This window comes from Amborella trichopoda, chromosome 4 (genome assembly GCF_054954075.1).
Source record: "Amborella trichopoda isolate Santa Cruz 75 chromosome 4, AtrichopodaSantaCruz75HAP2 v2.0, whole genome shotgun sequence".
Lineage (NCBI taxonomy): Eukaryota > Viridiplantae > Streptophyta > Magnoliopsida > Amborellales > Amborellaceae > Amborella > Amborella trichopoda.
Window position 1 is genome coordinate 48513130 of NC_142339.1, and position 26576 is coordinate 48539705.

The 26576-nt window shown below is 35.6% G+C and overlaps 2 protein-coding genes across 3 annotated transcripts in view; one reads left to right on the forward strand and one right to left on the reverse strand.

Annotated features, from left to right (window-relative positions):
* The window catches only part of LOC18431032 (protein CURVATURE THYLAKOID 1D, chloroplastic), a 37286-nt gene extending 12511 nt beyond the window's left edge, over positions 1 to 24775 (reverse strand). The window contains exons 1-5 of one of the 2 annotated variants that reach the window (XM_011623867.3): positions 24668 to 24775; positions 22115 to 22192; positions 21434 to 21506; positions 16228 to 16301; positions 15621 to 16099 (exon numbers count right to left, since the gene is read on the reverse strand). In XM_011623867.3, coding sequence (XP_011622169.2) covers positions 16025 to 16099; positions 16228 to 16301; positions 21434 to 21506; positions 22115 to 22192; positions 24668 to 24739 — 372 coding nt within the window. In that variant the 5' untranslated portion in view covers positions 24740 to 24775 and the 3' untranslated portion in view covers positions 15621 to 16024. Of the gene's footprint in view, positions 1 to 15620; positions 16100 to 16227; positions 16302 to 21433; positions 21507 to 22114; positions 22193 to 24667 lie in introns of those variants that run through there. The other variant, XM_088865421.1, reaches the window with a different exon arrangement.
* On the forward strand, positions 6652 to 9251 carry LOC18431031 (Pentatricopeptide repeat (PPR) superfamily protein). Its single transcript, XM_006841164.4, has one exon. It carries the CDS (start codon positions 7209 to 7211, stop codon positions 8754 to 8756), a length of 1548 nt encoding a protein of 515 aa, XP_006841227.2. The 5' UTR covers positions 6652 to 7208; the 3' UTR covers positions 8757 to 9251.
* Positions 24776 to 26576: the final 1801 nt, after the last annotated feature.

The window sequence follows — 26576 nt, forward strand, 5'->3', positions numbered from 1 at the left end:
GTCTCACCATTAACTCGCTCAAGAATATGGGTTGCACAGTGTTCTTCACGGATTTCATCTTTTTTTATCATTTTCTTATCATTTTTCATCTTTCAGTCAATAAAAGGTAGTAAAAATCACCGATTTTGATCAAAAAAATTTGGATCGAAGAGTGAGTTTTAGGGTTTCCGCCATTTCACTGATTTCAAGCGAAAGAGGGCATCATTTTTTTGTAAAATTTCAGGGTGATTGATCGTAAGAGTGTTGTTCAGAAGTTTTTGTTCATAAGTTGTGTTTATTTTGGAGGAATAAATATCAATTTTGAATTCGAAGGCACGGGTGCAAGAAAAACAGGTAAGAACTGTGTTTTTTTTTTTTTTTTCCCCGCCATTCTATCAAATTCACTCAATATTTTACAAATAATGTGTTAAATTTATAGGGTCTGATTTAATTATCATGTTGTTTATCATCACATGTATTTAATTTGATTTTATTTATTCAATTCGAGCTTGAGTTTTGAGAAAAAGGACTGATGTCTGTGAAGAAAAAATAGACGGCTGTTTTTTTTTTTTTTTTTTTTCTGCCATTCTATCAATTTTACTCAATATTTTACAAAGAATGTGTTAAATTTATAGGGTTTTGAATCCTTATAGTCTTGTTCATCATCACATGTATTCAATTTGATCTGATTTATTCAATTTGAGCTTGATTTTTGAGCTTGAATGACTGATGAAGAATTGGGTTTTTTTTTTTTCCCTCAATTCAATCGATTTTATTTAATTTTTTTAATAATAATGTGTTAATATTATAGGGCTTTAATTCCTTATAGTGTTGCTTATCAAAACATGTATTCAATTTGAGGTAATTTATTCGATTTGAGGCGGATTTTTTAGTTGGAATGACTGATGTTAGGTGGGTCTATGAAGAACTGCCTTTTTTTTTTCTTTTTTTTTTAATTCATTATTAATTTTTTTGAAAAATCGTGATTTTTCGAAAAATTGTGAAAATCGTGACCAGGTTTTGATTATCATGAGGAATTAAACAATATTTTAAATTTTTATTGTTAAATTTTTAGTTCAAAAAATTGCATGTTGATAGATTATTTATACAAAAAAATACATGTTATTATATTTTTTAATGCAAAACTATATTTTTAAATTTGTCGTTAATGCAAAAAAATACATTAACAAATACATGTTGTTAAACTGTATTATATTATTAACGCAGTTTTGAATTAAAAAATGTATTTTTAATTTTTTAAATTTTTAATGCAAAAAATACATGTTGTTAAACTGTATTATCATGAGGAATTAAAGTGAATATCATTGTAAAAAAATCATGGCATGTATGATAATTATATTATGTTATATTTTTCAATTTTATTATTAAATTTTTAATGCAAAAAATGTATGTTCTTGATAATTGAGTTGTAGCCATGTTTGGAGCTTACATTTTTTATTATATTATCTTGCATATTTGTAATTGAGATGTACGACTATTTGTGATCATTTCAATTGAGTTGGGATTGTGCCCACTATATCATTGTAAATTTTATTTGTGGCATTGTGAATGACTATATCATTGTAAATGTTTTTTGTGTCAAATATACGTGTAGTGGCATTATGGATGACTATATTATTGTAATTTTTTTCTTGATTCTAAGTGTGACTTATACAAACTTTTTTTTATCTATAATGTTGCATAAATAATTTTTTTTTCTCAGTAGGAACTAATTCATGTTTGTCGAAATGAAGATTTGTGACAAGTCCATATGTATTGGCATTGTGAATTATTATACCATTGTAAATATATTTTTTATTGATACTATATGAATGTAAATTTTTTGTTCTATATGTAGTGGCTGATATAGGCTATCTTTATCTATAATATTGCATAAATAAATTATATTTCACAATAGGAACTAAAATATTTTTATCAATAGAAATATTTTGCATTAACAACAAATATAACTTCATGAACTACCCCTATATATTATCACTATACATGGTGATTATTTTTCATGTTGAACTGCAGGTTAATGTTTAACCATTTACATATTGAAACAGTTGAACTATGGCAAGATCTGTGGAAGACCCTGCATGGCAGCATGGAGTCAGACTTGATCCCAACAAAAAAGACAAATTATTTGTAATTACTGCTAAAGAGTGATAAGTAGCGGGGTACATAGGTTCAAGCAACACTTGGCAAGAGTTAAGGGAGATGTTTCTGCGTACAATAGTGTCCCTCATAATGTAAGAAAGGATATGACGGCATTTCTCAAGGCTACCAAAGGCAAAAAAATTGTAAAACAGAAGATGGATGATGAGATAGCTAGTTTATATACGCTATCAAACGGGAATGATCCAAAAGAACAATATAATAATGACTTGGAGATGGCCACAAGAATGAGTTTACAAGAAACATACCAGAGGGAACACGTCTTTAGAATGCCTGGTGGTTATGACATGGGCATGCATGGTGGGCCTAGCTTAGACCTGCATGACGTGGCTTAGCTCGAGCATGTATGGCGGGCCCAGCTCAAATATGTATGGAGGGATTGGTGGCAATATGTATCAAGAGGAATCAGATATTGAAGAAATTGTTTCTAGCTTATCTAGGAGTGCCAGTATTGCAGGTCAGGTCGTATAGACCCATTTCTCTCAAAACCTAAGTCAGAACAGATGACCCTCAAAGGCATGGTGACAGGTACGGGAAACATGTTGGGCAGATATGTTGTTAAATGATTCTACAATAAAGGGCTCCCCTTTGATGCATCCAATAGCCCATACTTTCCACCAATGATCAACGCAATCCAGAGAGCCGGGCCCGGGGTAAAACCTCCGACGACATATGAGCTCAGTGGGCCAATATTGGATGAAAAGGTGGAGGAAGTTAGAAAGTGAATTGAAGAATATAAACAGAGTTGGCCAAGAACAGGCATTACTCTCATGAGTGATGGTTGGTTAAATAAAGTTAGCAAAAAAGAGTTTTTAAACTTCTTGGCCTATTCCCCAAAAAGGTTTAGTTTTTTTGTCTAGCAAAGACGTATCAGGGACGAAGAAGGATACAAACTTCTACGTACGACTATATGATCAGATAGTAGAGGAGGTGGGAGATAAGCATGTAGTCCAGTTTATTATAGACAATGCGCACGCATGTGTTTCTGTGGGCAGTAAGTTGATGGATAAGAGAAAGCATCTAGTATGGACCCCGTGTGCTGCACATAACATTGATCTTATGTTAAAGGAGATCGGTGAGATCAAAATTGTAAAGGAGACTCTACAAGAAGCGAGATTGGTGTCAAGAATTATATATAACCATTATAAAATTTTATTTTTGTTTAGATATCAGTCTAAGAAAAAAAAGATAATCAGGCCAGGCATAACCCGATTTGCAACATATTACTTGGCTGTGGACTCCATTCGAGAATTTGAAGGTGCAATAAAGAAATTGTTTACCAGTGGGGAGTGGTTACATAACCGCCTCTCGAAGTCCAGTATCGAGTTAAAAGTCGGCATAGTCTCAAGTAGGAGGTTCTGATCTCGATGTTCCAGTATCGTAGAGGCCACTGTCCCTTTGGTCACGGTGTTAAGAATGGTGGATGCTGACAAAAAAGCTACCATGGGCATCCTTTATGAAGGTATCGAGATGGTCAAATCAACTATTGGGGAGAAATGTAGTTTTGCTAGTAAAGTGATCGAGATTATAGAAAGAAGGTGGAACACTAAATTTGGACGTCCAATTCATTATGCAGGTAAATATATAGTTATATCATTAGAATGTTTCATTCTAAATTATTTTTTTATGAAATTTTAAATGATATTTCTCTATCTATATATTTTCTCGGTTACTACTTCAACCCAAAATTTTTCTATTTGATACCTGAATATCCCCATAAGATTATGGAAGGGGTCAGATACATTATTGCCAGGTTGGAGAGAAGCTATCGAAACCAGGTAGCAGCAATACAAGAGGTATTATTTAATATTTGGGTAAGAACTTGATTGAGTTGTTATATTTGTGAGGAATAATACACTAAAACGAAATATTTTGTTTTAGCTTGCAATGTATAAGGATGTTATAGGATCTTTCAGAACTAGACTTGTCAGGAATTCTCGAACTAAGATAGATCCAGGTTATCCCCCAACTAATATTTTGTTCATTCATATATGTAATCTTATGAATTGTTCTTGCCTTTACAATGCTTTTTGCATTTTAATCCAGCTGAATGGTGGGAGATATATGGTAGTGATGCACCTCACCTAAAGAGGATAGCAATCAAGATGCTCTCGCAGACATGTTCTACTGCTGGCTGTAAACGAAACTGGAGTACGTTCCAATGGTTGCACACTACTAGTAAGAATGGACTCGCTTCTGAGAAGCTTCATAAACTAGTCTACGTTCATTACAACTTAAACCTCTGAGAGAGACAAATAAGAAGGAAGCTTGAAGACTATGGGCCGATAGATTTTGACACAATATTTGTCACAAACACAACAGAACAATGGGTAGTAGAAGAAGACGAGCTAGTGTTGTACAAGAGAGCGTTACTTGAGGCTATCGGTGAGGAAGATCTTGAAGAAGGTGATGAGCAGCATGAAAGAGGAAGCAGCCCGCCAACATATCCACAATTCGTCGGAGCTGTCGGTGATATTACACCTAATGAGGGAGAGTGGGAAGGGGGTCCAAGGGGAAATGAGAGAGATGATGATTCTGAGGCCACCCAATCCCAGCTAAATTATTGACATATCGAGTCCCAACAACAAGAGGGTAGGGATGAGCACGATAGTGTAGATGAGCATGAAGGATGGACAAGCTTTGGGGATTTTGGATTAGGACCACAAAAAACACTAACACTCAAGGATTTGGGTATAGTCAAGTACCCACTAATTTGGATGATTCGTTTTTAGAACGAGTCAATGAATTGTCACGCGAATTCAATCAATGGCACCAGCGTGACCAAGATGAAGAACGACGTCGTCTGTCATTTTATTTTTGGATCATATGTTACGAATTGTATGCTTTATTGTAGTTCATGTATGATGATATACTTAATCTATGATAATTCTATGTTTATCATTCTGTGTGATGTAAATTAAATGGTAAATAGTAGTTCATGCAGGGAAAGAACATATCAATATTCGCATATTCATGCAAAGAAATGAAAATTCTTAATGGAGTACCCTCATTTCTTATTGAATTCTTAAAAAACAACATCTATAATGAATTTTAATAATTTTTTCGGATTTTTATTAAGGTTTAATCCGACCGATTTTCAATCCAGAATGCCGATTCGCCGATCTGGATGGGTTTTTGAGATATCCGATCCGAATCACCGATCCGTTTTTTAAACCACTGCTCCAAAGTGTCCACTTCTCCTTTCTCCTGCCTCTCTCTCTAAATTGTCCGATGAAAAGAGCCTTAAAAACTTCTGCAAACAAAGAGACCCAACAAAATGTATTGACGCACAATCCACCAGTAAATATATTTTACTAAAGAATGCCAACTCTGTATGGTTTTTCTATTGAAACAAACGGATACTGGATAATGACCAGCATAGGAGGAGCGATAATCTCAAGAGCAAGCGTATAATTCAAATTTTAATTGAAGATGGAAGAAACAATCCTCACTGAAATAGTAAAACAGAGAAACTCAAATTCTCAGATATTTATGTGCTCTAGAGAGACTTGCACTTTATACGATCCTGTCTAACTATTTGATTCTAGAGAGACTTGCACTTTATACGATCCTGTCTTAACTATTTGATTCTTTGTGAGAGAAACAGATGGTACTTTTGATCGTAGAGAGCTCAATTTATTTGCATTATTGATGGTGTACGTCCACTCCTCAAGAAGCTCAATAGATCCTATGGTCACCCTTCTGTTGCAAGAAATAGAAAGTATAGTGAGTAAAGAAAGAGAGAGAAGTACGGAGATGAGCTCAACAGATCCGATGGTCTCTCTTCTGTTACAGGGGTTACTAACAAACCCATGATCATAGCCATGAGCAGTTGGAAGAGAGAGGGAGAGAAGAAGCATGGAGATGGAGAGGTATGGAGAGGAGAGAGAAAATAAGAATTTGATTTTTCAAAGAGATCTGAGAGGGAAATAAAGGGGGATCCATAGAGACAATCAAAGAGGATATCTAGAGGGAGAGCAATTCTATGGTGCGGTAGAAGGTTTTAAGAGCAAAGTGGAAAGGAAAAAAAAAATCTATAAAACACACTGGTAACTGGGGCTTTGGGTGCGCTCCGGTTTCGCCAGTTCACCCACGGAATTAATTGACAGCGTGGAGGACTGCAGCTTCTTTACATATTTGTAACCAATTTGCAACCAATGGGCTTCACACCGAACCGAACCTTGATTCTTCTCGGTTGAATTAAACTTTTCTGTCATGGCATTAACCGCTCTTGATATTTTTGAGATTTCATTGCATCTTTGAATTCAAAGGTATCATGAGTATCATCTAAGTCAATAGAGTTTTCTATGCCCTCATTCATATAGACACAAAAATCATCAAGATAAAAGGTTGGAGCTCTAAACTTGCTTTGGCCACTCAGGATGTGTTGTCGTTTCAACACCATCATTTTGGTTATGGCCATTACTATCTATTGATAGTGATTGTTATACATCAACTATAATCTTAAGTAGATCATCGTTATTTTCTATAGGTGAATTTTCTACACCGAGTTCTTCCAGGAAATCAACATCTCTGTAGTGTTAAACCTACCTTATCTCAATCTCTCTAGGTATTTTTTTCAACTTTTATTAGAACTCGGACCGGGCCTAGGACAAAGGCCGCCTATACCAGGCCCAGTCCGTCACCGGGCCTAACAGAGTTAAATCCGCGTTCTCCAATCATGCAACCTAAATTGGTGGTTATCATCTCCACCTCTCTCTCTGGCTTTCTCCAAATAAAACGCTTTATTAACTCCCCTAAAACCTCCTATACTTCTTCTGGATTTCACTCTATCTCCTCCCCAGTTCCTATATCTTTTTTTTTCACTCTAAACCGATAAAAGCAAACCACTGAAGAAACAAAAAAATCGATGAAGCAAATCTGTAAAATGGATTTATGATAACCCAAGTTTTGCTGACTGCTGACGCTTTCTCAGTTTACAAGTGAAGAGCTTAAAAGGGCTACCCCAAAGGAAAAACCGCGATCTTTTCTCTCATAGTAAATCTCAGTTTCTCTCTCGCTCGCTCGCTCGCTCTAGAATCCCGATCTCAATGATACCCCTACTCAGAACCATAACCAGAGGCCTCTCCTCCATGCCTTGGATTTCTCCTCTCCATCACCCTCCAAAACCACCACCCTGCACCTCTCTAATCACTCCTCCTGAACCCCCTAAACCACCCAAGTTCGTTAACCATGAAACCGCAATCGAGCTCATTAAAAACCAGAGAGACCCACAAAGGGCCCTTGACATTTTCAACAGAGCAAAGGCCCAAAGAGGCTTCTATCACAACCACCAAACCTACTCCACCATTCTCCACGTTCTTGCAAAGGCTCGCAAATTCGATGCAGTGGAGGGCATTCTCCGGCAGATGAGCCTTGAGCCCTGTCGTTTCTATGAAGGCCTCTTCCTAAACCTCATGACCCATTTCTTCAAATCCCAAATTCCAAACAAAATTGTTGAAACTTTTTACAAAATCACTCCTTTTACAGGTTCTCGCCCCTCTCTTAAGGCCCTCAGCACTTGTCTCAATTATCTTGTTGAGCTTTACCAGCTCGACATGGCTAAGACCCTACTGACCGATCTGAAGAACCTCAAGTTAACACCCAACACCTGCATTTTCAATATCTTTGTGAAATATCATTGCAGAAACGGAGATATGGATAGCGCATTCTCAGTTGTTGAGCAAATGAAGATGAATAATTGCGCCCCTAATGTGATCACATACTCCACTCTCATGGGTGCATTGTGTGATGATGGTAGGATTGAGAATGCCATTGAACTGTTTGAGAAAATGATTTCTCAAAACATTTTGCCTGATTCTGTGGCATATAATGTGTTGATATCTGGGTTTTGTCGAAAGGGGAACATTGAGGGGGCCAAGAAAATCATGGGTTTTATGAGGAGAAAAGGGTGTGAACCCAATCTCTTCAATTACTCGACCTTGATTGATGGACTGTGTAAGGGAGGGAGGTTAGAGGAGGCGAGGTCAACTTTCAAGGAAATGAAGCTAAGTGGGTGTTGGCCTGATTCCATCACATATACTGCCCTTATCAGTGGGGTTTGTAGAGAAGGTAGGGTTGATGAGGGGCTAGAATTGATGAGAGAGATGAAGGTGAGGGGGTGTAAGATTGATGTTGTTGTTTTCAATGTGGTGATTGGGGGCCTATGTAGACAGAATAGGTTTGAAGATGCCATTAAGATGCTGGAGAGGATGCCCCATGAGGGTGTTAATCCAAACAAGGGCAGTTACAGGATTGTGTTAAATTTCTTGTGCACGGAAGGGAAGGTTGATTTGGGATATGGGCTGCTGAATTTGATGCTCGGAAGGGGCTTCTTGCCCCATTTCGCCACCTCAAACCAGCTACTGGTTTCTCTCTTTAAGGAAGGGAGAGTGGGTGATGGAGTCAAGGCTCTGCACAATTTGTTGGAGAAGGGGGTTATACCTGATTCGGGTTCTTGGGCATCCTTTGTTGAATCAGTTTGCAAGGAGAGGAAAATTTTGAGAGCAGTTGAATTGCTGGATGATATTTTGGATCACCGAACTGAAATTATCACTAGTGTGAATTCATCAATTGGTGGAGAAGCGGTTTATACCTGATAGGAATTTGTGATCTCCCTTCATTTCTGAGTTTTGGATTGTCACAGGGAAGTATATATATTTAGTTTATTGTATGATTCATGAAGACTCGGTTGAACATGCATCAAATGGCTCCCAAGAAATGTAATTGGTGGGAGGGTGTTGACGTAGCATGAAATTGCCCCCTCAGATGCAACTTTGTTTACTCGTATCTCTTAACAACGGAATCTGCTTCAATATCATCTGTGATACATCAGCTTCTTTGAATTTTATCAAAGCTAGCCAGTCTCATGTTTTGGCTGAAATAAATTGCGCAGTCATATTTCACACATGATATCAATGTAAAACCTCCTAAGAACTGATTGAAAAACACATTCGTGTTATAGTGATAGATAACAAAGTAAATTTTTCTCGCAGATAACTGGGTTCTTATTCATTTGGTTGTAATGGAACCTATTATATGAACAGTTGAGTAAAAGAATGCATCATATCAAGAAGGATTTTGCGTTTGGTAAACTTGACATATGACATCGATCTTTGATTCTCAATTCTCATACCTTGAGCTCACAAAGCAATGGGCTTATTGGCCTAGAGGTTGGCATGCGATGCCATGGCTGTGGTTCCAGTCCTAGCTTAGCCACCCTGAAACGGGAAGCTCAGCAGCAAACTGCGATGTACCATAGGAAGTTTTGAGGTCTCTTACTAGATTGTTGTAGCCATGAGAGTTACTCAGTTCAACATTTTTGGGAAATGGGTTCGATTTTCTTCACAGCAGCACATTCACCCAACTTATAGGGTGAGTCTAGAGCAGGCACCATGCTTGTTGCGAGTTCAAGTCCGAGTTAGAGATTTTTCAAACACTGCGTAAAAATACGTTGAGAGTTGTTTCGTTTTTCAGAATTTTACATGGCCTAAGGTCTTACACCGAATGAGAACCTCGGCTCAGTGGTTTTCAATATGCCATGAAGATGCAAGTGCTTGACCAGATTAAAGGGTTTTCTCTTTGCCTAAAGATTTTCCCATCAATTGATGAAAAAGCAAAATAAGGGTGATATGGACATGAGGGAGCCTTGGGCACAGAGGCAACGCCTGCCCTCTCACTAAAAGATCATGTTACTCGAAAACTTGTTCTGATCGTTAGACAAAGGTTTTAAAAAAAATTAAATTAAATTAAATTAAATTAAATTGGATCGGTGACCTAGATCATCCATCTGAAAAGCAAGTCAAATCGGCAGATCGGCGATTTGGATCGGAGAATAGGTCATCGGAAAAGCCAGTTAGATCGGCAGATCGGCAATTTGGATCGGAGAATAGGCAATCAGCTAGATCCGACCTCAACAATTGTTCAAAAAACCAGTAAAACTCATTATAAATGATGCGATTTGGGTTTCCAAGAAAAATGGGGTGATATACTATAAATTATCATTATCCTGTAAAAATAGTGAATATTGAGATGACGTTTTTATTTGAATATGTGTTGATCACATTCCAGTTGTGTTTCCATCCATTATTTTATAGGGTTTTTCTCTCTCTATAGATCATTAGGAGAGTTTGTTTGAATATTTATATAATATTCTCTGATTGTGTACTTGTAACTTCCTGTGAATAGATCATACAATTTAGTTCCTAACGATAAAAAGTTTTATTGTGAGAACGAGTGTTGATGGTCTTTTTTTTGTCCAGAGAAGACAAAAATTTTAACAACAATTTCTTGTGTTCCCATTTTTCAAGAAATTTTTTTATGTGAGATCAACAATCTTGTTTACATCCATTCTGTTTTAACAATAATCTTGTATGTAATATTTATTCTATGTAGTATCAATTATCTGTAAGCTGAAAAAAACATATTTATTTTCCACATCTCCATCTAGTAAACATCATATTTTTCTCCATTCATACTTCTAGTTATAAATTTTCTCAATAAATTTGTCACAAGAAAGAATTTCCAAAAAACACACTCTTATATCAATTTTGGTTTTTCCTAAATAGCAAAATTTTGAAATTCTTGTTTGGAAATCTAGAGTCACTAGTTCCTTGTCAATTTTCGCATGGTTTGAAATCAAGGGCATTGCACTTAAATAATTGCAAAGTGATTTATTTGTGGAAAAGTGTTCGGTGAGTAGGCCGACTCACATTATTTTTGTACAATCTTCCTACAAAATATATCTAAAGGACCGGTTTCGATGTAGCCAAACCCGCATACGTAGAAATACGTGCCTCTTAATAAATCTATTTTTGAGATGGATTTTAAGACTTAATTTTAAGGACATGTAGACATGAAGATCGTGAATATAAAAAAATAAATAAATTTTAAAATTAAAAATAATAATTTTAGTAAGAAAACATTTGGGCCGTTAGTTTCCATTGTCTTTAGATGGAACATCTACTTTCATCCACTCTCTGGACCGCACATGAAACAATATTCCATATCTAAAAGATGTATTTTCGATCCAAAATTTTAGGTTGGGATAATCTAAACCATGAAAATGATCTAAATTTGATTTTTTTTTCAAAAAAATATAAATATTTTTTTAATTCCTTTCTTCCACAGTCTAATTTAACTTTTAGTGGATGCAACATTTTTGGAACGTTAGATAGATAAGCGACCGCATGATAATGTATCTTACAATTTTAGAAAGATAAACTATATCAATTTTTAGATAGAAAACTACTTGAAATTTTTTAGAGAGAATGCCAATTTCAAATTCTAGGCACTCTATAGCAGTTTGAGATAAGGTATTAGAGAGTCCAAGTGAAGTTGGATCTTTAAAAACCGAAATACCTGCCTATAAGTGGTAGGTTTACATTGCTAAGTTCTTGTTTAGCTAATTTACCACTCTACTTGATGTCTCTTATTCAAATGCCAGCCTTAGTGATAAAGAAACTTAAAATAATGATGCGTAATTTCTGTGGGGGTCTTTTCGAGAAGAAAGGTAGTATCACTTATTTACGTGAGATCGTGTTTGTACCCTTAAGAGTGAAGGTGGTCTTGGCATTAGAAAGATAAAATATATGAATGATGGTTTTATTTGTAAGTGGTGATGGAGAAGTTTTCAGTAGATCAGCTTTAGTTTCAGGATTTGTCTTCGAAATATGGCCTGCATAGGCAGTGAATGTGCTTAGGAGGGGGTAGAAATAGAGATATGTCTTCTTTGTGGACGTCTATTTACAACTATAGGCCGATGATTGCGAGTTATTTTTGTTGGAATATTGGTTGTGGTGACAACATCTCTTTCTGGCATCATAAGTAGATAGGTGATGCCCCTCTGAGGCTTACTTATCCGAAACGTTTTGCTAAAGTTTCGCAACCTAATGCTAAGGTTTCTGATATGGTTGAAGTGAGAGATAATCGTGTTGTTTAGAGTATTAATTTCCCATATAATAAACTGAGTGAAGATATTTATCTTCAATGGAACGGTTTGATGGGTATCTTGGATTCAGTTTATATTTCCCAAGGGGCAATAGAGGAAGTGATTTGAGAAGTTGAGTGCGACGGAATATTTTCGATCAAGTCTAGTTATAAGTTCTTTTTTCATGATAGATGAAGATGGTCTTGACCTGCCGCAGCCAAAATGTGGAAATGACCTGTTCCCCATAGGGTGCAGATGTTTTTATGGTTAGCTATCCAAAATAAGATCCTGATGGTGGATAATTTGATTAAGTGGGGTAAAATTTTACCTAATATATGTTTGATGTATAAAGCGGATGAAGAATCTGGGGAGCATCTTCTCATCCACAGCCACGTTGCCTCAAGAATTTGGTACTGATTATTTGGGCTACTTGGGGTTCATACTTCACTACCCCAATCTGTGATGGGTTTAGTGTCACAGTTAGCATTTAATCATTTACCTTCCAGAGGTATTTTGGTGTGGCAACTAGCGAGAGGGGCAACTCTATGGGAACTATGGAAAGAAATAAATAAACGGACTTTTGAATGAGAGAGTTTATCTTTGAAGGGTACTAAGTAAAGTCAAACTGTCTATTTGGTCTTGGCTTTCAGTCACTAAGGAGGGTTGGGGAATTTCACAACCATATGTTCTGTTGAATTTGCCAAATTTATTTTTGATGGGTAGAATAAAGATGAAACCAAGGAGTATTTGGGTGGCACCAAAGAGCGGAGGATTTAAGTTAAATTTTGATGGGAACTCTCTGGGCAATCCAGGTTTAGCAGGCATTGAGGGTGTGGCGCGAGACTATTTTGGAGAGGTCATCTTCTTTTATGCTAGCCCTATTGGTATAGCCACAGCTAACCGATCGGAGTTATTGGCTTTGTTGCATGGGTAAAAAAAATTTATCTTTAGAAACATCGGGAATAGCTACATTATTGAAGGAGATTCAATAAACGCAATTAATTGGTGCAAGAAGGAACAGCATATTTCATGGGAACTAAGGTCCAGCTGGTTGCAGATTATGGATCTGGTTGTTCCACTTTCAATTTCTTTTTGTCATGTCTTTCGCGAGGCAAATTCCCTCGTTAACTTTCTGGCTAAAGGGGGGACCTCTTTGTCCGCTCTAGCTATCTCCTATGATGTAATTTCGTTTGAGTAGATTTTATAAATAAAGTAAAGAATATTTGTAAAAAAAATAAAAGAATTTTAGAGAGATGAACTATACCAAATTTGAAGTTCTAGAGAGATAAAGTATCTTAAAAATTTAAAGAGCGAAACTACATCAAAATTTAGCGAGAAAAATTATCTAAATTTTTTTAGAGAAACTATCTCAAAATTTATAGAGAGAAAACTATATCAAATTTTAAGTTTTAGACAGGAAAACATCTTAAAAAAAATTTACAGAGAGAAACGATCTCAAATTTTTTAGAGAGAAACTATCTCAAATTTCAAGTTTTACGGAGAAAAAGTATCTAAAAATTTAGAGAGATTAACTATATCAAATTTTAGAGAAAATTTGCCTAAAATTTTTTAGAAAGAAAACTGTAGCAAATTTTAGAGAGAGAAACCACCTAAACAATTTTAGAGAGAGAAACCACCTAAAAAATTAGAAAGAGAAACCACCTAAAAAATTAAAGAGAGAAACTATATCAAATTTTAGAGAGAGAAACTATCTAAAAATTCAAATAGAGAAACTATCTCTATATTTTTAAAGAGAAACTATCTCAAATTTTTAATTTAAGAGAGAGAGTATTTTAAAGTTTTAGAGAGAGAAACTAATTGAATTCTTTGAGAGAAACTGTTACAAAAATTTTAGCAAGAGAAATTATATAAAATTTTAAGTTTTAGAGAGAGAATATTAAAATTTTTGAAAGATAAGCTATATCAAATTTTAGATTGAAAAATTATATCAAATTTTAAAGGGAAAAATTACCTAAAATATTTTAGAGAGACTTCTCAAAACTTTAAGAGAGAGAAACGATATCAAATTTTAAGTTTTGGAAAAACCATATTAAATTTATAGAGAAACAACTTGAAATTTTTTAGATAGAGAAACATCTCAAAAATTTTAGAAATAAACTATATCAAATTTCAAGGTTTAGAGAGAGGAAGTATATTAAAATTTTAGAGTGAAACTATATCAAATTTTAGAGAGAAATTACCTAAAAAAATTTACTGAGAAACTATATCAAAAATTTTAGAGAGAAAAACTATCTCAAAATTTCAAATTTGATGTATCCTCTCTGTGCATCTGTTTCCACTTGTGTTTGCCAAATATGGAAAAAAGCATGCTTAAGTATTTTTTTTTCCTATAAATTATTTGCGTATATAACTATTTTCATGTCAAACTTTAACGGGTACCAACGATCCCTAATAGCAAACCAGATTATACAAAAACGATGATCCAAATTGAGACTTGCATAACCTCGATACCATTCAAAACCATTGGGTATTCAAATCCATCCAAACAAATCCTACTTGAGTAGCTTGACATAATAAAGTTTTGAATTTGATTCAAAACCTGAGTTTGTTAACCCATGGAGCCAAACGAACCCTTTAAGGTGGGCCGTGGGATGGTAAAACTGCCGCACCGTGGGATGATAGAACTGCTGCACCAGGCTGTGGGCAACAAAGGTGGTGCCAGCCATAATAGGGTGCAACTCAAAAGTAATAATAACCCTAGCCAACATGCTGAAGAGGTACTCGTGATTGTATCCACGTACGACCAAGTGTATAAAGCAATATGAATAGGCTCTGTCCATTTATGAATATGAAACACTTGAATTACACAAGGGGTTGCATACTTGTTTGCTCCATTCTTCTTGTGATGCTTCACACAGTTTGACTACGTTCGACCAAATGAGAAGTTAACCCCCTTGACACCACCCACCTGAGCCCATGGTAATGTGGATAAGTACAGGGTGAAGACAACCAGTAAGGGAGGGAAATTTTGTACAAACAAGAGGATGAAAGAAAGATTGATATTCTTTTTTGAAGAAACAAGGGACTAGAAATTATCAAAAGTACCAAGGACTTCCCAACCTAGGTTGAAGTCAGTTGCGGTGCATATGGAGGGGTTACAAACAAATGTGCACCCCATGACACATTTCATGCGATTGAATGAATAGGCAATTTACAAGATGATATCAGGGACACTTAGTATCCTTGCAGATGTAAGAAAGTCTCAAAACACATAGTTATAAGTGCTGAATGACATTCAGACCCATCTTTAGAGTAAGAACATATACAATTTCCCCAGTGTCCCCAGTAGTCCCAATGTCCACATCAACTCCAAAAAATGCCAAATGGTGATGATATTACTAGTAACAACTAGAAGAATTGTGTGAAATAGGCGAATTTATCCAATTGAGATATAATTTCTTTAGTTGAAATTAAATGGTTCTAAATTCCTTCCTGACAGAGTTCTTGTATGAGTAGTTAAAATATATAGAGAGGTTGTTCAACAACGGAAAGCATGGGAGAGAGAGAGCATCCATGAAAGAAAACCTGATGGAATCTGCACGAGTGAATGTACACTGTTCATGAGTTTAAATGAGGTCAAGCGAGCTAATAACCACTATGAGACTAGCACACACATTCATGGAACTACTGCACAACTTTCTTCTAACAATGCTATCTCGAACAGATGATTAAGATTACATCAAAGATTACGTCAAAATATATGCTCAGTTATCTTCATGTTTGCATGGCTCTACCACAATTGAGTGCATCAACTGGAAAAGAAGATCTTCAACAAATCCCCACCTATACAGGCCATCTCAATTGGTTCACCCTGAGCAAATTTTTTGTACTAAGCATGGTTACAACACATCTTCTTGCTACACAACAAAATGCCCTTCTTTGCCAAATCCAGCAGGTAATCTAAACTACACAGCCATCTCATGATACAGGGAAGTCTCTCATCCCAAGGCCATTGCATGTGAGGATTAGCCCCTTGAATCGATGCAGATACTCCTGAGTAGGATAGGGATGATTAGGCCAAGGAACATAGACATCTCTCTCTCTCTCTCTCTCTCTCTCTCCACAGAGGAAACAACGCAGAAAATTATTATAATAAAAAAAGGAGGTTCATAGTATCATACAATGCAACTGTAATCTTGGATGTGGAGGACACCATGCCTATCGTATACCCTCTTTTTTATGGGGTCGCTCAGTACTGCAAATGATCCAATGTCCATTTCTATCAGTGTTAGCAACACGGTATGAGAAAGACTAGTCACTAAATATAAAAGGACTTGTGAAAGAGCACAAGATTTCCCACAAAATTTGGAAGGGAAAACAAAAAAAGAACAGTGTACCATGAGACCATTTATTTTTGGTACAAAGTGGTCAAAATTAATCTTGACCATTGGATGTGAAATTAGATGGATGCATTTATTGCATAGACCAAGCTCAAACTTCAAAAGAAATTTTCTCAAACTTTGTAACACACCCAAGCTATCAAATTTCACATCAGATGGTTGTACATAATTGCAATCTCCTTGTATAAAAAGTAAAAGGTCTCATTGTATACAATCCCCAAAAAAAACCATTAGACAATCATCTATACCTTGAAACAGAATATTTCATTCACAAGATACATCTGTTGAATTTTGTAACAATTTTCATCTTCATTACAAGTCTACTGCAGTATTACCTTTGAATTGTAAAAGCTCATCATCCTAAATAGCACAATGAATGCAGCACATCAAACTTAGCAATGCACATCCAACTTAGTTATCTTCCATAATCCCCACTTGAGCTGGTCGAATATTGCAAGAATTGTTTCCCAAGTACTCGATATTCTAGATAAATCTCCATTATAACCATATTTTCCTGGTTAAAGTCGCTTTCTCAAATATAGAATGAAACACCAAACATATGCATGTTTGGTTTCTCTTTAGGCATCAACATATGGAAGGATCAAAGAGATTGTGTTCTCTTTTTAATAATTTGCAGAAGAAAATAAAATGCGACCATGACATGCTCTCAAAATGCATAAAATGCCCCAAATCCTCAAAATTCATTTTCCAAAGTTCAAGATTCAAGCCTCTTGAACCTTCCTGACCATAGAAATATCAGTCTCCCAACCAATTGAGGCAACACCATGCCAAACCACCAGCCTAGACACTGAAATCCCATTTTAGGAACCCAAACCAAATAATTTTACTGAAAAAGTTAAAGGGTCCTGAACACACAGAACCTCAAGAGATACCCCAAACCCCAAAGAGTAGCGACACCTAAAACCCTAACTTAGCCCCCAGGATTCCAAGAAATTTGACAGCGCGAGTTACCCCAACATGCATGTCATGACTCCATATATAGGCAAAATCAACCAGTTCTGTTTTCTCTGGCTTTCAAAAGATGACCAGTCGTCTAGAGGATATGTGCCACTGTAGCACAAGTATGTGCACAAATACATCTCTAACGCATGTATTCAACACATCATACAGTTTACTCATATAATACATGTCATACTAGCAGTAAATTCTTGGCTTCCCTTCAAAAGCTTCACCATCATATTTAATGGCAACAATTGTTACAGATGGTTCCTATCCAAATCATGGTATTTCTTACATGCTCAATAAGCCCTTCATACCACATTGTTTGTTAGCACTACAAATGGACTATTCACCTTTATGACAGATATCAACTGCTTGGGTTCTGTATTTTTGTAGACATGTTTCTCATCTCATGAAGTTACCTAAGTAAAAGTTCCCCAAATTAGCTGTGAAGGTAAACTCCAATGACATGCATTCCATGTAGTGAGATTTACATGGATAAGGACATTGAACTTCAGATGCCCACCCCCCCCCCCCCGGACAACTCTTTGAACAACAATATTGATGCCTAATAAAGCATGTCATCATCATCATCATCAAAGCATTTTCCCAACTAATTGGGGACTGCTACATGAATCCTCGTCCGCCATTCTACTTGATTATTTACTTTGTGGAAATTCAAACCTCGAAACATCACTCCGCTCATCTTTCCATTAATAATCAGGGTGCTTGTTTGTTCACTATGGTAGTGATTCATGAAGGATAAAAGCTTTCAGTGAGCGAATTCACACCACTCAATGGATGCTCCCCAGGATTGTTTGAGCAGGGAGTTAAAGCTCATGAGTGCATTCTATTTATCTGTATTGCATGTATACACGAGTCCTGACAACTTTAGCAGTATTTTATGTCATCTTGTCTGTCGTCATGCATATGAGGTTGTCTTAAACACATCTTCACTCATTGAAATCATTCCCTTTATTCTTCTTCTTTGATGCAAAAACATTTTTTTGAATAAAAAACATTACTTCACATCATGAAAATAATCATCAAATAAGAAGCATGGAGACCTACATAGAGACAAGGTCATCCTTCACTTGTCCTCACATTAGTAACCATCCCAGGAACATGGTCTATTATTCGACAACATACAAAACTAGCACGGTATACTTTACTATCTAAAAGCAGTTATAAAAACTTCACCCACTTTACCAGTAAAAAATAGTTCAATTCCCATGATATTTTCTCTTGCCACCCCTCTTTTAATTAAGGGTACCCTAGTCATGAACAAATCATATGTACTTGGATTGCGGCATTGTTTTTGTTGCACCCATGTTCTTTACAACCATAGTGGTTTATCGCAACATAAACTCTGTGTGCACACTATTAATTGATGTGCCAAAAGGTAATTTCTACAGAGGCATGTCAAACGTTAACCGTGAAAATGCAGTTCATTAGCCAAGTGCATCCGGATGAATTACCTAGAGACACTATGCAAGCTGTGAAGGCAAATGAACATTTGTTACTTGTCAAAAGAACCGAAGCTTTCAAAATCATGATCTTTGCCACACCATATATTAGAACGCAGACATGTAAATGATAAGTCCTGATTATGTTCTTGGAAGTTTCATAATGAAATATAACTGTAAGTAGCATCATTAACTTATGAGCATGCAACTCAAACACGTCCAAGCGTTGCCCTGTTGCTTTACTAAGCAGCATATAAGCTTATAAGAGTGGCAAAGTTAACATTCCATCACATAGTTAATGGGATTGTGACCGAACCAGATCCAGGACTGGGACCGGGATTCGGAGCATGTGATCTGCGACCAAAATTGGGATCAAATGGTCAATTATACAGGACCAAGCTCTATCTATTTAAAAATCAAGACCCCTGAGCACTTAACTAGCATACTAGTATAGTATATACTACTGTAACATACCACTCTTTATCCAATATTCTACTGCTATACTGTAATACGATGCCATATATACTATCTTTTATTATACTATACTATGTGCTACTAGATTTAAATCTACTACATAGAACAATATAATCTATATTATGTAGTATATGCTACTATACTACATAATCTATAGATGAGACCCGAAACGGCGTCAAGACAAAGTTAGAACTTTGGAGGGATGCTCTAGAATCCAAAAGTTTTAAAATTAATCGGACTAAGACAAAGTATATGGAGTACAAGTTTAGTAATAATAGAAGTAAAGAAGATGAAGTAGTTAAGATTGACGGCCAAGAAGTACAAAAAGACGTACTTTTGATATCTTGAGTCTATAATCTAGGAAAATTGAGATTTTGAGGAAGATGTCACACACAGGATTACAGCTCGGTGGGCGAAGTGGAGATGTGCAACTGGAATTTTATGCAATTGCCGCATACCGATGAGTTTTATAGGATAGCGGTGAGACCAGTTTGCTCTATGGGACGGAATGTTGGGCGGACGAAAAACAATATACTCATAGAATGAGTGTAGCGGAGATAAGGATGTTGAGATGGATGAGTGGCAAGACAAGAAGGGACAGAATTCGAAATGAATCCATTTGAGAGAATTTAGGCATGGCACCAATAAGCGATAAAATGAGAGAGTAGATTTAGGTGGGCTGCCCATGTGTGGCGTCGACCAAGTACAGCACCTGTTAGGAGGTGCGAGTTAGTTCAAGTGGAAGGATTGAAAAAGGGAAAGGGGTAAGCCCCAAATGACGTAGTTAGAAGTAGTCCGAAAAGATATGAGAACTTGTAGCCTCATTGAGGATATGACCTTTAATAGAGCAGAATGGAGAACCAGGATTCATATAGTCGACCTCAATTAATTGGGCAAACGCTAAAATGATGATGATGATGATGACGATACTACTATACTATATCACATTGCTATACCACACCATATTGCTATACTATAATGCTAAGAAACTGAATCTCGTGCAACTCATGACCTTAATCCCTAATAAGAAGGATCGAGATTCATAATTTAAGAATCATGGACGAGCAAGCTCTCCTTCCCCAGAGCAACGGATCAAGATTTTGGAGTAGAGTTGACCCCTTGGTAAGTGGATTCGGAAACTATGTCCCGGTGTGCCCACGGAATGTTTACTTGAGAAAATGAGGTCCTCAAGCACAAAATTCATCCATTGTCCATCACATGGGAAATGTTGTGCACAATATAAGAAGATTTCAATCATCATAACTCGTACTTTTCCTTAAATATAATCTTATTGCACACATAATAAGTCCATCTTGGAAAATAGAGAAACTATCCAGAAAGCAGCCTTTCGGATATGAAGGCCAACATTAAGGCTTTGAAGTCATGAAGTGGACTAATGGAGTCAAGATCCAATTCCCTAGTGACGTATAATAACCGCGCATTTATAGAGAGATTAACAAAGGGAAAATAGAACATGATCAATACAATCAAAATAACAACCACGACCATCCAAACAAATGCTTGATGGGTGATGGAGAGGAAGTAGGAATGTACACCTCATTAATTGAATTGTGTGATGGGACCCACTCCCCTCCATTACTCCCCATCCGTTGATGGCATCGTGATAACCTCATTGTCATGGTTATGATGACATATGGATCATATTATAGAGTCCCTTCAAAGCACAGATGAAATAAACTTATGCTCATACAAACAAGGTTATAACACACAAATATCAAATAAGTCAACAATAAAATAAAGATTCTAAAATAATCAACTATCCATCAAGAAATGATACTTAGATAATCAAACAGAGACAATTTGGAATGGGGTTGAGGTCGCGGTGGTAGCACCACTTAAGCCTCAGCTACCAATCTAGGTTTCCATTCCCTCTGACGCAGTCGAAAACCGCTAATTATTTCTAAAAACAGGTAGGGGCCCGTTTTCCCCACTGATCTACCCAAAAAAAAAAACAGAGACAATTTGGCAAAATGTCACCCCAGTGTCCTAAGCTTCAGCAAAAAATTTGCATAGGGGGGCAATAAACCACATAAACATAAGCACTACTCAATTCGTAGAAAACTCACCCTTATAAGCCTCATTTATCTCTTGAAATCTAATGGTTGCACCATCTTCACTCCTCTTATCCGGATGCCATTTCTGTTAAAAAATGCAAAGACTATCTGAGTCTTAAATACGTTAACATGGAAATCAACCTGGATAAAGTATGAGGTCATGTTGGTCACCTAGGGCTGCCTTAAGCAAACGGAACACACATAATTAATTTTTTAAAATAAGCCATAAAATCCTTTTAATTAGTGTGAGTGTAGTCCAAGGTTTAAGGCCCAAATAAAAAGAAACAATATTGTATGGCTCCAATTTAGAGAAATTACCAAGCAAAAAAACCTGATATTAACCAAAAGTTTGCTACTAGATAGCATCAAACTATAAATAAACCTTGAGATGGACTGAAATATACAAAAAATGCTTTTTTTTTTCAATGAAAGAAACATACAAGAAATTCTAAGAGGATGGTGTTGACCAAAAAAATAAGTATTACCAAAGTGAATATGCCACCAAATATTCCTAATCATCCCAGATTACTACTTTGGGGAACAGTGCATATCCCAATTTTGCAGGCAATATCCAATAGTTTATGTTAATTTTTCCAAACAATACAATTATTCAAAGAGGGAGACAGAGGAAAAATGAACAAAAGGAACAAGAAAGACAAATAAAAAGTTATTCTTAATAGACAAAATACAAACCAGAGCAAGGCGGATGTAGTTGGATCGAATGTCATCATTTGTTGCATCATAGTCAACTTCCAATATTTTATAGTAGTCCTAGAAAACAAGGCATATCAATTCGTGAATCATAAAGAATGAAAACTTGAAGGATTAAAACGACCAACGATAGCATCTTCTGAAGATATAGGATACTAAAAGAGCAAACAGAAAAACAAAACCTACCAAGGAATGTTCCCTTGGGCTGGGTGGTCAGGGTGGTAGAGCCACAATGTGACATCAATGGCTCGATCCCCACCATTTAACATTTCAGAAAAAGAAAAGGAGGGAAAAAGAAAAAAGCACCTACTGAGGTGCACCACAACATTATGAATATAGAATTACTGCATTACGATTATCTTTATCCAAGCGTAATATAAAACCTATCCATGAAGGTGTTTGTCATTAATTTTGCTAAGTCAATAGTCTAGCATTGTAGTTGTAGTATAATATGCATTACTATCTATACACTAGCTCCTTTTATTGCTTTTCAGAATTCTCAAATGTTTTAGTATTCTCAGGTGTAAGACAAGCTGCAAATCATGACCAAAATCAATTCTAGTTAAGAGTCAAAATTTCAATTTTTAAAGCATTTAATGATTGTCTAAGGCCCGCTCTAAATAAGCGCAACCAGTGTCCAAGGATTCAAGAATCGATGACTCAGGTTGAGTCACACAGACCCAACACATATGAAAATCCCAAAAATTGAGCGATCTATTGAGCATCAAGTTTCCCTTTGTTATTTCCCCAGAAAATCAACCATGTCGAACCTCTGACTCTAACTCACCGATTCACTAGCTAAATCCGGGTCAATACACTGGTGAGTCCAAGCCCAAGACCTTGTTTACAAACACTGCATGTAACCATCATATTCCTACATTAATCTCACTTATTTCATGAGCTTTTATATTGGTTTTTAAAATATGAAATGGGCTTTTATATTTGCTTTCCTAAGATATAAGAGTCAGGGAAAATAATGGAACCTATGTCGTGTGGAGGATGGATAGTAAAGGTTACCACCATGCCATGCAAGCACATATTTATACCGCTACCGAATAATTAGTTATATGATTGTTATTAATAGGAGCATTATTTGATTAGAAAAAAAAATAGCTAAATAGATGAGAATAATTCCTTGCGCAAGGAAAATGTCAAAAAAATTTATACAACTTTATTTTATTTTTTTTTAAAAAAATCCTATATTCTGAAATGTTAATTATATTTTGCTGGAATTTGAGCTTGGTTCATTCTTGGAAAATATTAATAATTCTACAAATGTAATTATAAAAAATATTGACAATATTAAGCAAAATATTTTTTGTATTACTAAACAAGCTTTAAAAGCATCATTTTGAAAATAAATACAAAAAGAAACATGTATGCTTCTTATCTTTTTTACATAAAATATAAATATATTTCCATGTTTACACATACACACATGCATGTGCGGACGTGTCAGAGCTGTACTGCATTTTTTGGCCAAAGTACTAAACACTCAAGAGATTTACTAGACATAAAACTCGTGTCTGTGTAGCACCCGGCCTACCACATATGACCCTCTATGCTTGATAACGGATGCAAGTGTACATCCTTACAATCACCAAAATTCTTCAATAGCTCATACAAGGAAGCCAACCCTGAACATGGACGAGAGAAAGAGAGATTCCTACATCCATAACAGGCCCCCATAAAACCCAATCTTGTTGGCTAAAAACTTAGAATCCTTGGTTTTAAAGGAGCTTCGATGTGCTTTGGCCACTTAAACTCATTGTTCCCAAAAGAAAAAATAGTGTGCATTCAAAAGCAAATCAGCAAATTTTCAAAAAAATTTCAATGCTTCGTGAACAATCACTACCTGACCTATCCGGGAAAAAAAAAAAAAAAATATATATATATATATATATATATATATATATATATATATATATATATATATAAACAAAAATAAAATATTAACAAGCACAAAATTCTTCAAAAGCTCATAAAAGGAAGCCAACCCTGTACATGGAGGAGAAAGAAAGAGATTCCTCCCATAACAGGTAGCCGTAAAACCCAATGCCATTGGCTAAAACTTCAATCCTACGTTTTAAAGGAGCTTCGATGTGCATTTGCCACTAAAACTCATTGTTCCCAAAAGAAAAAATAGCATACATATATACACATATGTACTCAAAACCACATCAACAATTTTTCAATGATTCATGAACAATCACTACAGGAAAAAAACACAATTTAGCTATTTCTCCAAAAGAAGAAAAAGAAAAAGGCTCCTAAACTAAAAGAAAGAGAGTAAAACCTAAAATCAAGAACTTCGGATACTATCAAATGTTTGCTAGGCGCTTTGGGTATGAATTCAATAACCAAACTTTCACAAGTACAATATAAACTCCCAAAAATAAATCACTATATTGATATATCAATATACCATTTGTAGTTACTGGTCAGAAGTTAGGGTGAGAGATAAATTCAATATCATGGTGGATTAAATAATTTTCATTGAAATTGCATAAGTTAAATAACAAATTGCAGACTTACCTTTGATTTAGAGAGTATAGAGAGAAAATCGAATTCGACTGGATTATCTTGCCAGGGCTCTTCCCAAACCATTTTTCTCCGTAGCCACTTTCTCTCTCTAGATACCAGATTTTTCCGTAGCCACTTTCTCTCTCTGGATACCAGAGGGATTCAACGGACGAACAGGAGGAGGGAGCAACGTTCCCCACCGAAATGCCTAGAAAATGGAGTTTCTCTCACTTAAATTCTTGAAGAAGATAGAACTCTCTCTCTCTCTCTACAGAATGACTTTGCCGCTGAAACGTGTACGAATACGGCTGATGTCTGTCTTTTGAATGAACGGCTGCGATCATCCACCAATGATACACTGACTTCGGAGAATCAAACATGTAAAGGAAAAAGTTTATATAAGGTTGCAACTTTATACTATTGAAATAACGCGCGTCTCAAAAGTCCTACAGGAGAGTATTCCCGTCTTGGGGAACCTTCAAATTAATCACCTCGACAATATGAACGTATACGCAGAAAAAAAAAGAATTTTAAATCCAAAAAAAGTGGTTCATCAATTAACAAATTATAAAGATTATCTATTTTCAAAATTTTCAAAAAATTATTTATATGTTCGGTATCATTTTTAAAATTTTAAATCTTATAACTGAGAATAAAAAAAAATTTTCAAGTCAACATAGGCTTTTGACAAGGAAACAACATCTCTAACTAAATTTTGTAGGTGCGCCTTGCTTTCGGGCTTGAGTCAAATGTTTAGACCCGAGACTTAAAGTTCGGGTTTGGGTCGACCCGACCTAGGATTTTATATATACTAGTTGAATAACATGCGTTGCACGTAGAACATAATGATCATTCATAGAATTCTTTGTTATGGTGAAATAACATGTGATTTTGTAATTTATTTTAAGGGTGCGATTTGTATAGAGTCGAGGCTCTAAACAATTAAATTAGAGCACCCCTTCAAATATTGTTGAGAAATGTTGTTTCAATGTTGGAAATCTTTGATTAGCCTTAAAATATATTTTCATTTTTAATTATAAAATTTAACGCTTCAAAAATAGTTTAAATCAAGCAGAAGTATGAAAACTTGAATAACTTAAACATTGACGATTCAAAAATGCGTCACAAGGTGCATTACTTCCAAACTTTGAAATCCATTTTTTTCGCAAGTCCATACATCTTGATGTCGAGATGATCAATTTGAGGATATTTGGGCATCAAAACAACCTCTTCTGGTGAAATTTTTAAGGTATGTTCACTATATAAACTTTTTCCTTATTGTAATAAAAAAATATTTAAGAATAATATGTAAATTTATGATAAAATATATAAGACAATAAAAGTTATTCTAACAAAAAGAAATTTGGAGAATTTGAATAGCATCTTAAAAAACATTCAAATAATTTGGAGATGTGACCTCAGACTGAGTTCAGTCTTTACAAACCACACAAAATCCTCATTACACTTGAGTTTCACTTGTTTTGAACAAAATTTGCAAGAACACCAGATTACATATCACTTGTTTTGCACAAAATTTGCAAGAACATCATATTACATAAAATTGTTGTAATATTTTGATTCAAACTCTCTCTTAACATTAATATTTTGATTCAAACTCACTCTCTCTCAATATTAACAACCTCTCTCTTAACAGTAATATTTGGGATCATATACAATAGGACCATTTGCCTTTTGGGATCATATACAATAGGACCATTTGCCTTTAAAATAGGGAGGTCACAATTACTTACATCCAATGATTTAAAAAACGGATCGGTGACCCGGATTGAGCACCTCAAAAACCGATCCAGATCGGCAAATCGGCCATCTGGATCGAGAATCGGCTGAATCGGTCTGATTAAAGCTTCAAAAAAATCCGAAAAAATTATTAAAATTCATGATAAATGTTGTTTTTTAGGAA

Excerpts from the sequence above, each read along its gene's own strand:
- LOC18431031 (XM_006841164.4), top strand. The coding sequence starts at position 7,209 with ATGATACCCCTACTCAGAACCATAACCAGAGGCCTCTCCTCCATGCCT.